Source organism: Tinamus guttatus, unplaced genomic scaffold (assembly GCF_059628265.1).
Source record: "Tinamus guttatus ecotype Peru unplaced genomic scaffold, ASM5962826v1 Tinamus_guttatus_pri_ptg000674l, whole genome shotgun sequence".
NCBI classification, from domain to species: domain Eukaryota; kingdom Metazoa; phylum Chordata; class Aves; order Tinamiformes; family Tinamidae; genus Tinamus; species Tinamus guttatus.
The window spans coordinates 650,230-663,466 of NW_028289208.1; the positions used below are offsets into that span (position 1 = coordinate 650,230).

Sequence of the window (13,237 nt, forward strand, 5' to 3'; positions counted from 1 at the left end):
GGGTAATATTAATTTAATGCCTTCCTTTTTCAGGTGAATTATTATCTGGCATTTAAGCCTGTGTTAATATACACCACATTCTTCTTTTTGTGATATGAAAGTGCAATAACGCACCATTCTTTGAGAATACCTTCAGAACACAAACAAGGCCAGATCAAAAACAAGTGAATTCTGTGAATTTCATATCAGTTTTCATTAGCCTTTACCTTTTCTGCTTCAGAAATGTTTACCTGTTTCTTTTTTTATATAATGTGGAGGTGAAAAAGGCCCCACAATCCATACGGACTTGCTGGCCCCATAATCCGTACGGACCTGCCGCGTGTCTGCCCGGGTAGACAAGCTGATCGCAGGAGAGCTGAGCTGACAGGGCGGTCGGACGCGTCCCGAGTGCGCGAGGGGATTGTGAAACGTGAGAGAGAGCAAAGCTGGCTGTTCTCCTTCAAACAACGTGTGCTGCGAGGCACTAATGGCACAACTGCCCCTTGTGCATGGTTATTGATGTAGGTGTTCAATAAAGTATTTTCAGTCTGCATTTGAGGGGAAAGAAAAAGCACCACAAAGTGATGGTGATGAGCTAATTCCTATTCCAGTAGTAAACCTGCTGCAAGTAATGTGTTTATCCACATATTTTATAGGAGTTGGCAAGGGAGTTCTCCAGCCAGCTGTAAGAGTTTGAGCAGGGAGCAGCAGGAAGGTCTTGTTAGCAAAATCGAGCAGCAGGACAAGTAACAATATCAAATGTCTGGAAATCAAAGCATCTAGAAATCAAACTGAAAATCAAAAACATGTGCTTATTCTCATCTTTCACGTTTTTATGACCTATAAGTTGGCAGCAGGTATTTTAAGAAGCTCAAGGTATGTGAAAATAGCACTGACATTAAGACAAGCCTGTCAAGGGCATAGGAAAATTGCCTGCATCACCTTCCGATTCACTGGACTTTGTTAGAATAAGGGACTTTTGCCAGGCTGGTGCAAAAGCGACTGGCAGGGCAGTGTCTTTTTAAAAGGAGTGCCGAAAGCTCAAGCTTTTTGCTTAACTTGTGTTGCGCAGAGGAAGGAATCGTGTCCAGGTTTTAGAGGAGACAATTTGGAAAACTTGCCATGCTCCAGGACGCTTGGAATTGCCTGTGATTCACGTGTTCTCCTAAAGGTGCTCCTTTCTTTTGAGGCCTGTGCGAGTATATGGATCTCTATATATCTTTGTGTTTATGTATATATGCATATATACGTGCCAAAGAAAAATTGTTAACAGAACTTATCTCGTTTGTACCTGTCTTCTGAATGTAGTTCTGTGCCCGAAAACACTGTTTTATCCTGTTTGTTTTTCTAGGCTCTTGCTCCAGAGTCCTTTAGAATACAAAGAGATGTTGCCTAATGGAATTCTTACAGCAAATTTTTTCAAATTTGTACAAATCTCTTAAGATTCGCTGCTGTTGTGAATTCTTGCTCAATGTAATGAGCAACAGTTTTTAAATGGTTTTAGACAATGCAGCTGAGTTTCTGTTGGGTCTAAAGGTTGAAACCTAGTGTATTAGTAAAATGTTGCTTAATATGTGAAGTTTGAATTTTGTCCAAATACATAAAAACTTGAAAAAATGTTTAGTATATTTATAGATAAGCTGCAAGAGCTGTTTATCTTAGTGGTGGGTAAAGAGAGGAGTAGATATTTCGTGCCTCTGTGAAGGAGTGAGTTGAAATGGGGGCCAGCCGTAACAGTCTCAAAGCTGGCAGCAAAATCTGCACTGCAGTGACTCGGTGGTGGTTTTGTTGAGCCTCTCGCTTTCTCAGCATGATGTTGTGTACTCCTGGGAATTTAGCTGAACCTTTGAATCTTCTCTTAAAAATGTGGTTTTGCGTGTTTAGGCACCTTTCGCTTTTCTGAATTGCCAGGAAAAGCTTTAGAGTAAGAAAGCAGGTGAAGTGCATCAGGGAAGAGGGGAGAGTGTGAAGGAAGGAGGCATCAGGGGGCTGTAGGCAGCTTTGGTGTCTGACCCAAAATCACACAGGCCTTTTCACAGGCAGGAAGGTGCAACGAGTGCTCCTGTGTCCTGGCCCCTTTGGTGACACAAAGGGGGACTGCGCTCTGGTAAATAAATAGGAGCTTGGGACTTCTGCACTGTTTTCTTTCTTCTTTCTTTCTACTTCTGTGTTCTTTCTGCTTGTTCTTTCTAACCACCATAAACTACGAGATTTCCAATTTTTGGCTAGACACGTGGGTCACAGAGCACTTGGGCAGGGCTCCAGGAGTTCCAAGTTGCTTATTTCCATTACAAGGTGAGGCATGACTTCCACTCTTCTCTAGGTTTCATACCGAAATGGCTTGGGAACAATACTAATATTTGTTAGGCTGAGCTATAAAACCATGCAGAAAGGAGACTGAGCCTTTTGAGGTTTGGACTGTACTATTCTCTGTAGATTTTTTTTCTCATTTACATTGCCCAGAGATCTAAAAAATTTTATACGCACGCACACAGCCTGTAAAAGCAGGGTATTGCTCCTGTTCAAATGTGTTAAGAATGTTAATTTTTTGGATAGGTAACAAGAGACATGATTCAGTAATACTTGGGATCATCTCTTCCACCTGGGTAATCCCTCTAATTAATTTATGACTTTCTGTGGTGTTTTTTTCACGTGTCGTCTCTGCAGCGATTAATCAGAACTTTGAAACTGGCAGCCCATACCAGCATCGCAAAAGATGGAGTTCAAAATTGTAACCAATTAACTTATTCTACCTGCCTGAGATTCATTTGTAGTCATTTTCAGAGAAAAATACTCTGCATCTTTGTAAAGTATCAAATGTGCTTGAAATGACCATAATTGAATATAACTTTTGAATTTCATGATTCCAGCTAACATCCGAAGGCATCGTTCCCTGTGACAGTGATGGTCAGCTCTAGGCTCTAGCTTGTTTTGCATTTAAATTGAATGAAAATGAGTGTTGAACCTTGTCTTTGCTAAGAAACTTGCTCCTTTTTTCCTCGTAATTCTGTTAATGCACAAGATGTTTTGGGGATTCACCCTGAGCAGAGGTGCAGGCAGCGGCCAGGACATGTCCCTGGGCTCCGTCTGGGGTGAATGTCCCGTGACAGAGCGAGCTGCTGTGCCCCTCTGCCCTGCCTGGGAGGAAGGGGGGAATGGGAATGAACGAGACGGGAAGGGTGTAACAGGAGGCTCGGGTTAGGAGCAGGGGAAGGGGCAGGAGGGATTTCTCTTCAGACACGTGACACTGCACAGCCCGTCCTGTTGCTGGAGTGGCACTTGGTGGCCTGGACTTAGCACAGGGCAAACTGGTCTTTTGCTGTTTCCACATCTTCCATATGGTGAGGCAAAAAGCTGCACACAAATGGCACGGCCAGATGCTTTAACAGCACCGTCCTTTGGTGGAAAGGGAAAGAAGAAAACTGCCTATAGGAGGAGACTATGAAGTCTAAGCATCAAGCATGTCACAGATTAAAACATGGTTATCTTGTAGTTTAGTAACTTTCTGTGTTATGTACTAAAGAAGAAATGGAAGCAAGAATGAGATTATTAAAGCTTTCCACATTTCTGATTCTATTACTGTGATAGAAGAGGGCATTTTTTCATTGTCAGTGCCCTTGAACTATTGAATGTTATAGCAAACCTAAACCCAAATGTTTTTCTCTTGCTTTCCAAAGGATTCACCCTCCTGAATACTTCAAGGAGAAATATGCTGTGGATGAAGTTCACTATGTAACTGAGGTGAGTAGTCTGCGTCTCTGAATATTTTTTTACAAATCCAAAATTAATATGTGACTGTGATTCTGCTCATCTACTTATTGGGTGCTCCGTGACTGTGTGGGGTACTTCGTTCTTATAAACCATTTAGTTTTGATTTGAAAATTTTAAAAAAGTGCTGCCATTTTGAGCTGAACACTAAGGTCTTCTTCTGAAGACCTTCTTGTAAGCCTCTCGTAAAGACTTTATCTTCATCCCGGGAGCTAAAAGGAACATTTACAAGCAGGGATGCACTGCTGACTAATTTTTTGCAATGCGTGGTAATTTGAGGAAATTGCAGTTCAGAAGTGGCACGTCCTAGCTCTGACTGGGAGCCTATGTTTATTTTATACCTCCAAACACGGGAGGCATAAACAGACTATGGGATATGGCCGCTTGCCTCACTGTTATTTTGAATCATTGTGGTATTTGAATAAACAAATCCACATTTCACATGTAAGTATGACTTGCTTAGTTAGGTTTCTCATTTTCTTTTTGAACAGATGTTTATATAATTGTGCACCTGGCCAGTTATCTCTCTCCTTTTTTGTTTGTTTCTTTTTTTCTAGCAGGAAGGCTCAGCAGGGTGAGGGCAGTCTTTTTGCCAAGCTCTGTGGGTGATCTTTACAGAGAGCAGCTTCTAAAGGAGATTTCGGTATTTCCGTCCCTGTTGAATGCTAACCCTGACTCACTAGACCCCAAATTTTGCTGCAATCACCTGTGAAGATGCTTCATTTCGTTTTCATAATGAGTTTAGCTATGAAGTGAAGTTTGATCCCGTGATTCGGTAATTGCAGATAGAGGAAGCTGTGAGGAGGCTATGTTTGATGTATGTGTATTGGCATCATGTAAAATGCAGTCACTTCAATGTGTAGCTGTCAAGAGTGAAAATTCCAAGTAGAAAATGCATGTTTTAATTAAAAAATACATTTTGTTGTTTTGAATAACTTCCCATTTTAAAAAATGCCTTTATTGCACTTCTTGACTCTTTTCCTTACAGCTAAAAACCTCATTGCTGGGGAAAAAGACCTCTTTTTGTGGACAGTAAATTGTCCCAGCAGAAGAATCATTTTCTGCGTAGAATACGTGGGTTGGAAGCAGAGGCTATTGCAGCTTGCAGTTGTTTGACTTTCAAAGGCTCTGACTGTAACTTTTGCCTGATACCAACACGACGGTTCTCCAGCACCAGGACCCGAGTGGCCTGATTTACAGGGTAGTTTTATGCCAACAAATGGCCAATCGTCTGTGTGTTTAATCTTGCTATTTCATGAAATCTGAGACACATTACCAAATAGACCACAAAATACGATTTGGGCAGGTATATTTATGCCTTGCTAGCACGTGCTTTCCTTTTGGCAGCGCTGCCAGCGGCTGCTGAGCTGGTGCGGCGCTGCGCTGCGCTCCCTGCCTCCCTGCAGCAGCCCTGCAAGTCCCGTTCCCCTGTGCTCGCCGGAGATTAGGGCAGGGGTTTATTTATTTATTTATTTATTTTTAACCTTAGTATATTTATACTCCTCCCCTTTTTATCTAAACATAGTTGCAAGCAAAGGACAAAGCATTTAAAAATACCAATAATATTCTCTGAGCAGGAAACCAAGAATCCATTAAGACCAAGGAGTTGTAACTTACAGTGAGTGCATATTGATTTTAAACAGCAGTAGTGCAGTAGAAACTAAAGATGTCTTTGTGCTCATTTGATGAGTGCTGAATAATAATTCAAATCTTAACCCTTTGTGGTGAGCCGAGCATTTAAACTTTCTGTCCTCCCAAAAAATGGGCCCAGTGAGTCCTTTGATAAATCCTGCACATCTCATTTGTTCTTTGACCCGTCAGGAAATCAGGCTGTTCAGTAATGTGGGCTGCCCCCTGCAACAAACTCAAGGCCGTTACCTGCAGTCTTTCCGAGGAGCCCAGGGCACTCGGTGTTCTGCTGCCGCTTGGTCGGGAGCGCCGAGGGGCAGCTGCTCAGCGAGCCCAGCTGAGCTTCGTGCCCACCAGGCAGCATTCCTGGGACAGAGGGAAGTTGTTCCGTTTGGGTGTTGCTGGCTGGTTTCCTGTGTCTGTGGTGGTGGCAAACACATGACAGGGAAGAGCTCAAAGCCTCCGCCACAGTTGGTGGAAGTGAGGCATGTGTCATTGAAGGAGACCTTTTGGTCTCAAGTTATAAATGCTTGAAAGACACCAAAAGAGCCTCTTCTACTTGGTAGAAGATGACCCAAGAGAATAGCAGTAAATATTCAGAGCATTGCACATAATAATATTAATGCATGTGTTTTATATGCAGTAGTGCAGTGCAGATGCAGTTCCCTGTTGTTCTTCATTTGTGTGTCATGTTACAGCATTTGACCCGTATTTCCTCTTTCTTCCAAAGGACAACTGCAGACTTAAGATGAAGACATAGTTGATATTTATGTTTTTAAAGGAGACTATCAGCTTAAACAATGCGTTTCTATTTTAAGTATTTTGTGATACAGTGACTCTTGTTGCCAGTGTCAGGTATGATTGCAGTGTCTGAAAGACTTCAGATATTGCTTAAAGAAATGGGGAATCAAATGAGATTATGAGGAGAAAAAAGCTTAAATAATGGGAATTTAAAACTTCTTTTTTAGATAGCCAGTATCTTGGCATCAAAGAAACCATCTACCCTTCTCACTCTGGTAAGTGATGCTATTCTAAAGAACAAATATCAATTTTCCTAATAGGAGGATCAGATTTGGCCTTCCGGTTTATATTCTCTGTGCCTTTATGTTTGTTTGGATAAAACATGACTTAATGTCAGCTATGCCTGTGCTCAGTGACTTCAACTCCATTTTCTCTTCTGTTGCTCTGGCCATGCCCTGTGCATATTTGGGCCTTTCTGTGGGAATCGCCTAAGAATTCAGGGGATACTTTCTCTGCAGAGAGTGGGTTGGTAAGGTGTGATCAAAAGCCTCTCAATTAATTTGAATGCTTCTTACTTTTCTCTGAAATTAAGGTGAATAAGTGGAAGTTAAGCCTGCCAGTTCCTCCTTTCCTGTCACCTCTTCCCCAGCTTCTTTCCCTCACTCCCTGGCAGATGCTTTGTAAACTTATCTTTCACTCTTAAGATTGTCTGATTTGTTGGCTTCAATATATATATCCATCCATATATATATATATATATGCGTGTATGTGTGTGTGTGTATATATATATATATATATAAATATAAAAAGAGTTCCCTTACAGCAAGTGCAGTGGCAGCTCCTGAATTTCTTTTTTCCCCCTGATAGTTGCTAGCCAGAAGTCTCTCTTTTTTTTTTAAAAAAAAAAAAAAAAAAACACAACCCTCCCTAGGCATTTAAATAACATGAGGTATGGTCTTTTTATACACTAAGAGGCCATAAATAATCTTCATCCCTTTGTTCACTAAGAAATATATATGTAGTATATACAGAAAGCAACAGGCTCATCATATATATATAAATATATATATATAACTGTATATATAAATATATATATAAAAAGATGAGCCTGTTGCTTTGTCATGTTCTTTCAGAGAAATGGGAAAGAAAATATTGGTGTGCTCTGCTCTCCTTACCATAAGTTTCTGGACGTCAAGTTGTTGATTAATTGTCACACCGTGAGCGTCCCGTTGGAAACAGGATTTTTGCCGTAACTCCTGGCTGAGGGGATGGAGCTGTGATGCTTTCACATTTCTGCAGCACCACCATAAAGCCTGGAGTGGGAAAGGGAAGGAGATTCCCTATTCCCATGGCTGGTGGGCGCTCGGCCCTCTCCTGCCGTGGCCTCGTTCCGGATGCGGAGCTGGACGCTGCTCCCGGGGTCCCCGCGCGCGGGCCGGGAGTGCTGCCCTGCTGCGCTGCCACCAAAACCCTCCCCTCCTCGCCTGAGCTCGAGGCAAATCTGCACAGTGAGCATTGCTAGCACAGCGAGGAGGAAATTCTTCTTCAATGAGATTGCTTTTAAAAAATCTTGAGTGCTTTTTATTCTCTTGCTTTTTATTATTATACTGCTCTCCCAGATCTCTCTGAAGAAATAAGGGAATTAGAAATCCAAGACTGCCAGCTTCCTAAGCAGTGCATCCTAACCTGAATTCTGTGCCAGTCTCCTTTGAAACACTGTTTTGATCTCCTCTTGAACAAACAGTCTTTATTTTTTTATAGTGGTTTCAAATACTCAGAATAACTTTTTCTAAAGACTTACTGTAATCAGGTTCTCCCCTTACTTAAACTCTCACGTACTTGTGTTTAGCACAGAGTGATGCTCCTTTTAATCTCTTCCCTCCCAGCGCGGTGTTAATACTGATAGTGGAAATGTCTCCAAAGAAGCTTCATTTGAGGGAATCAGCCAGTAAGTGACAAGGTGTTTTTATACATTAATTGTTGCACGGTTGTATTGATTTCATTTTATATTTCATGTTAATTTGCTAATTACAGGTTATTGAATACCAGATCAAATGTATTGATATTTCTTTTGAAAAAAAAAATAGACAATTTGACACACTTTTAATCATTTGAAATACAGCATGACTTTTTTTTTGAAATCTCTTATCTAATACTAAGATCATCTTAATACTTTTCTTTCTCTTTGCTTTAAGTATGTTTAAAAAAAGTCCTCCTTTCCACTATTAGAGATTAAATATTTGATTTTTAGATTTCAGAAAATTTGATTTGATTTTTTTGAGTAATTCCTTTCTTTTACTAACTTGCCCATATATTAAGGATTCTGGTGTGAGCATTCTTCTGAAAAGATGTTCAGTATCGAGTGTAAAATAAAATATCACCTTTCTGCATAGATGTGACCTTTCCATGTCGGTGGATGTTGTCTTTTTATGAAGTTTGGCTACTAGCCGGGTGGAAATGACCTCTTACATGTAGTATTTGGAAAAGGAGTGTATAAAAAAATAAAAAACTGCTCTATGAGTTGAGGACGATGGCCTCAATTTTGAATGAAATGCAACTGTGTTTTCTGTTGTGATAGCATGAAATGAGTTTATTTTCCATGTTAGCTTGAGTGCATGGCAAAAAAGACACAAAACCTCCAGCTCTACAAAGCCTGTTAAAATGAACCCTCTCTCTGCAGTGTTGAGCGGTGGCCTTTTTTGATCCTTGTCTAAAGCCTGCTTTATTCTGCTCCATCCGCCCGTGTGCCCAGCAGGCACGGGGATGCTCCGCTGCCGGCAGTGCCCGCGTTGTGCTGTCCTGGGCTCTCCTTGGTGCTGTGGCCCAACCTGCTTTCTCCTGGGTTGGACTTTGCTCGGTGTCAGCTGAGCTAAAATCTGGAGTCTGATTCCTCAACTACCTGTTCTCCCCTCTACAACCTAACTCGAAACTTAAGTTTCAAGCTGGAGGTGTGGATGCTGGAAAGCTGCAGTGGCAGATACTTAGACATCCATTGCTGCTCAATGAGTTAAGTATTTCCTGTTGCAGGACAAGAGAAAGGCATTTTTGTGGAATATTTGGTGTACTTTCTGCTACTGCCATAATCTGGTGCTCTGTTCCTGTGACCCAGCCAGTGCTCAGCCATCTTATGTGCTCAGCAGATACAGGTGGACTCCCTGTGTTTTAGGTGGAGCGATATCTTCAGTTTTATCTGCAAAACCTCCACCTGAAACACAAACAGTTATTACCCCCACCAGTAATTCCCCCTGGAAATTACGTACAAAGTTCTTTTTGAAGTATCATAAAGTCCTTTTGCTTCCAGAGTTTCCTGGAGTTTAATTAATAACACCCTCTGTGACTAGTCAACATTTGGGAAGGAAGCCACTCCAGCTGGCACTTGACTTGCACTCGTGATGGTGTGTCCTGAAACATTGCAAGGGGTGGATGATTTTTATTGCTGGCTTCCCTGTTGGTGATAAACACGCTCTCAGTTTGCTCTGACAGGATCACTTCTCCAGTCTTTCGGGGGAGATTTCTTGCTGTTCAGCAGATAATTTTCATTTCATTTTGTGTCTTCTCCTCTCCTCCCCCGCTTGCAGCATGGAAGAGGTCTTGTTTTTGTGCTCGAATATGCTGGTGGATCCCCTCCATCCCAGCTCTCCTGGTGGATGCAGTGCGCTCGAGCCCCTTGTCACTCTCCTTGCTCCCTGGTCCCCCAGTCTCACCCTGGTCCGCACGGGGCAGCCGGATTTGCCGTCGGAGCAGCCCCGTTCCTGCGCCCGCAGGCGCTGGATGCTGCCCATCAAGGAGGGGAGGAGACCGCGGGCTTCCTTCTGAAATCTTCCCTCCTTGTAACCACATATATAATCAACAATTTTATTTTGCTTCTCAACACAGACCCCAACCAATTTAAGTGTTTGTTCTTTTCTATTTCTCCCCCTCTATTAAATGTGTTCTTTATTAAAGTGTTTAGATTCCTGACACCTGGTTTTGCTCCAGGATCGCTAGCACCTGGGCAGTTTGCACCCCGCAGGGTGCTCTCTTTGCCTGCCCGCTCCGGGAGCCTTTGCCTGGTCCGGCTCACCAGCGGCCCGGATAGGAGCTTGTGTTTTATTTCCCTGTTCTTGTTTGCTTCCATTTTCCAGCTACCTGGTTGGGATGTATTTACTTGCGAGGGCCCCTTTGTATTTCTCTTAGTCCCATTTGTCTCTTTTCTCCTAAGCTGGCTCTGCCCCTGTGCGTCTTTTGCTGTGGATAATAATAGAAATAATGTATCATTTCCCGAAACAGCTGAATCTTGCTCTCACTTTGCAGGCTGTTCATCTGCTCCTGTCAGAAGCTGCCTTTTTCTTGCCCTAACAGTGTTGCTTCTGTCCCTTACTTTTTCAACCTTTCGAACTTTCCCCAGAACATAATCATCTAAACTGTTTGATTAATTTTTCCACTGTAATAAGTAGTCATCTTGCCTTGTGGCATAGGGGTTTTGTTTTGTTTTGTTTTACTCTGTCCTCATCTTAAAGGTCACCTCTAGGTAATATTTGTCCTGCCAGCAATGAGCAAGCTTGATTTTATGTATCTGCCGGTCATAGAGCCCATAATAACAAATCACCTCGTAGGGTCCGTTAGTGTACAGCCACCTTGTGTCCCTTCCAGAATGGTTTGAGGTTTGAAGGAAAGTTTGCCTTCTGCTGCAATCTGTTTAAAGAAGGAGAATTGTTTTGTTTGGCAAACCTGCTGCTCACCAGTGCACAGCACCGTGGCTCGGTGAGGGGCTGCTGTGGGACAGTGAGAGCTGGGCTGGTTACTGCTGTTGTTCCTGCTAATTCCCTGAAACCAGCTTTATTCATGTCTCTCACAAATCCTACAGAAATGAGCAGCTTTCACTTGTTTTAGGTGTATTTGTTGCAGCAGGCAGATTTCTACAGTACAAATGCATCGGTTTCGAGAAACAAGTATTTCTGCCTGCCAATAAAGGCTAGTTCCATTTTTGGTAATTTATGGGCCCATTTTTCAGACATGAAAGCACAGTATTTTTTTTTTTTTTTAAATCAGATCATGTGGCTGTTACGTAGCTCTTGTAAAAATGCCGTGAGATCATGAGGCTGACCTGGTGCTTTGTGCGTGCTGCTGCACCAAGCTCCACTCGACGGTTCTTATTTCAGTGACAGAACTGACTGATGTAGATGATAAACAATAAACAATTGCACTTAATGCTCCGTGTTTTTCAGTGGAGTCCTTTGCCTCCTAGGCACAGCTGCTGGGGATGGCAGGGAAGCCGGGCTGGCTGCCGGGCCAAGGCCTCTTCCCCATGGCCTGGTGGGGTCAACCACGAGAGGAAACGTCCTCTGTGTTGAAGAGAGTAGAAAGTTCTAATACGATGGATGCGTTTAAGTTTCAGATTTTATCATCATATCCACACAAAGCATATTATGCAAACTAAGGGAGGAAAAAAGTCTCATTATACAGGAGATGTAGATTTCTTGCCCAAAAAAAAAAAAAAGAAAAACCTAATGAAATTGCTTTGCATGTTGAAGGACAACTGAGTATGAAATTGATTTGAACATGCCATTCAGTGTAATATGTCTTAGTTTTGTGTTGATTAAATGGGAGCATTAACACATGTTACAGATTGCAACTGTAGCAAAATGTCAATTTGTTTTTTTCCTCAAGACATATCTCTCATCTTTTAAGTACTGTCAATTTGCAAATTGCAGTAAAACGTGGAATTGGATTGCTCTACATGATCCTCTTAGTATTAGGATGGTCCATGTGTTTTTTATAGTAAGTTATTTATGCTCTAGGAATATCTAAACTTGCTGGAGGGATAGGTAGCATTATTTTATATAGAACTTTGCGTAAAAATAATGTAAATAACACGGTGTTTGCATATTCCTGCTAGTGGCAACACATTCTTTATCATTTTTATGCTTTTTTATCATTTAACCAGTAACTTTTAGAAGGAGGTTTGTTCAGCTGCCTTACTACTAATTAAAGCGACCCATAGAGATCCCAGGCTAAGCAGAGCTGGACAGTTCTATCCTTAGTTTTGAGCTCCTCTGAAAAGAAGTATATGAGATTGTTGCCTGAAACTGGAATGGCGCTCTGTCTCTGAGGTCTAAGATTTTGTTTTATGCTTGACATTATATCAGAAAGTGTGTCAGACAAGAGAGAAAACCGGTTCTGCTTGTGAGCTCCCAGCCCGCGCCGAGCTCCCTCGTTTCAGTCCTGTCCTTGGGTCCCTGACGATCCCGGGCAGGTGCCGCGCGGGGACCGGCCGGTTCTGCAGCACCCGGCAGTGCCAGAGGAAGCCTCTGAGTCAGGACAGGCACAAACCAGGGATGATGATGGAGACGGTGCATCTCCTCACTGAAACGCTGCCTTTTCTTTTGCTCCTCAGAGGAGGCAGAATTTTCTGTTTTACATGAGCTTCATAGTTTTGCTGTTCAGCTTGTTTGATTTGCTGTTGGAGTTCTCCATCTGTGCTTAAAGCAAATATGTCAGATTCTTGAAAGAGAAGTGTGGCAGCCTTCTCTCTCTGCCCTTTCCTGCCCTATATTATCTTTTATTCTTCACTTCCATAATAATGCTGGTTGCTTGTGCTTGTGTTGTTTACCTGGAGCTGCTGATGGAGCACTCTGCACTGCTGCAGTATGTCTTTACACTTGCCTTTGCCTGCTTTTTGCCTGACATACCAATGACAATTATTGGAAGTCCTGGGATCCGCTGTGGCGTTTGCAGCCTGAGCTGTTCTTGCTGGTTGGTTTTCAGGGGTGTTGCTAAGTGGCTTGCTCTCCAGCCGAGTAGAGAGTTCGTTTGTTTGTTTATTTGTTTTTGAGTTGTCATAGATTGGTATATGCTTTAATTACATTGCCCTTCCTTTTGATCATTAATTCTGCATTGAACTCTCTAAATAAAAGTTGTTGCGATGATATTCAAATTTAAAAAGTGCCTTTTTTTCTGGTGGTACAAGACTGCCTTGTTTCCAAGTGACCAAAGCTGTAATTTGTAGTTATTCATACTGTATTCCTTTTCCACTGGTTTCTAATTTGCCTGTAACACTGCCCACCATAGAGCTTGTCTCCACTGAATGTTGTAGTAAGTTACTGTTTTCTCTCTGAGGAGCTTGGAGCAGGAACACAAA

General features: G+C 42.3%; 1 protein-coding gene across 1 annotated transcript in view; it reads left to right on the top strand.

The window, feature by feature from the left end:
• Positions 1–13,237, top strand: part of PEPD (peptidase D) — a 106,691-nt gene that overhangs the window by 11,658 nt on the left and 81,796 nt on the right. The window contains exons 4-6 of the mRNA XM_088536528.1: positions 3,657–3,720; positions 6,345–6,392; positions 8,004–8,065. Coding sequence (XP_088392654.1) covers positions 3,657–3,720; positions 6,345–6,392; positions 8,004–8,065 — 174 coding nt within the window. The remainder of the gene's footprint in view (positions 1–3,656; positions 3,721–6,344; positions 6,393–8,003; positions 8,066–13,237) is intronic.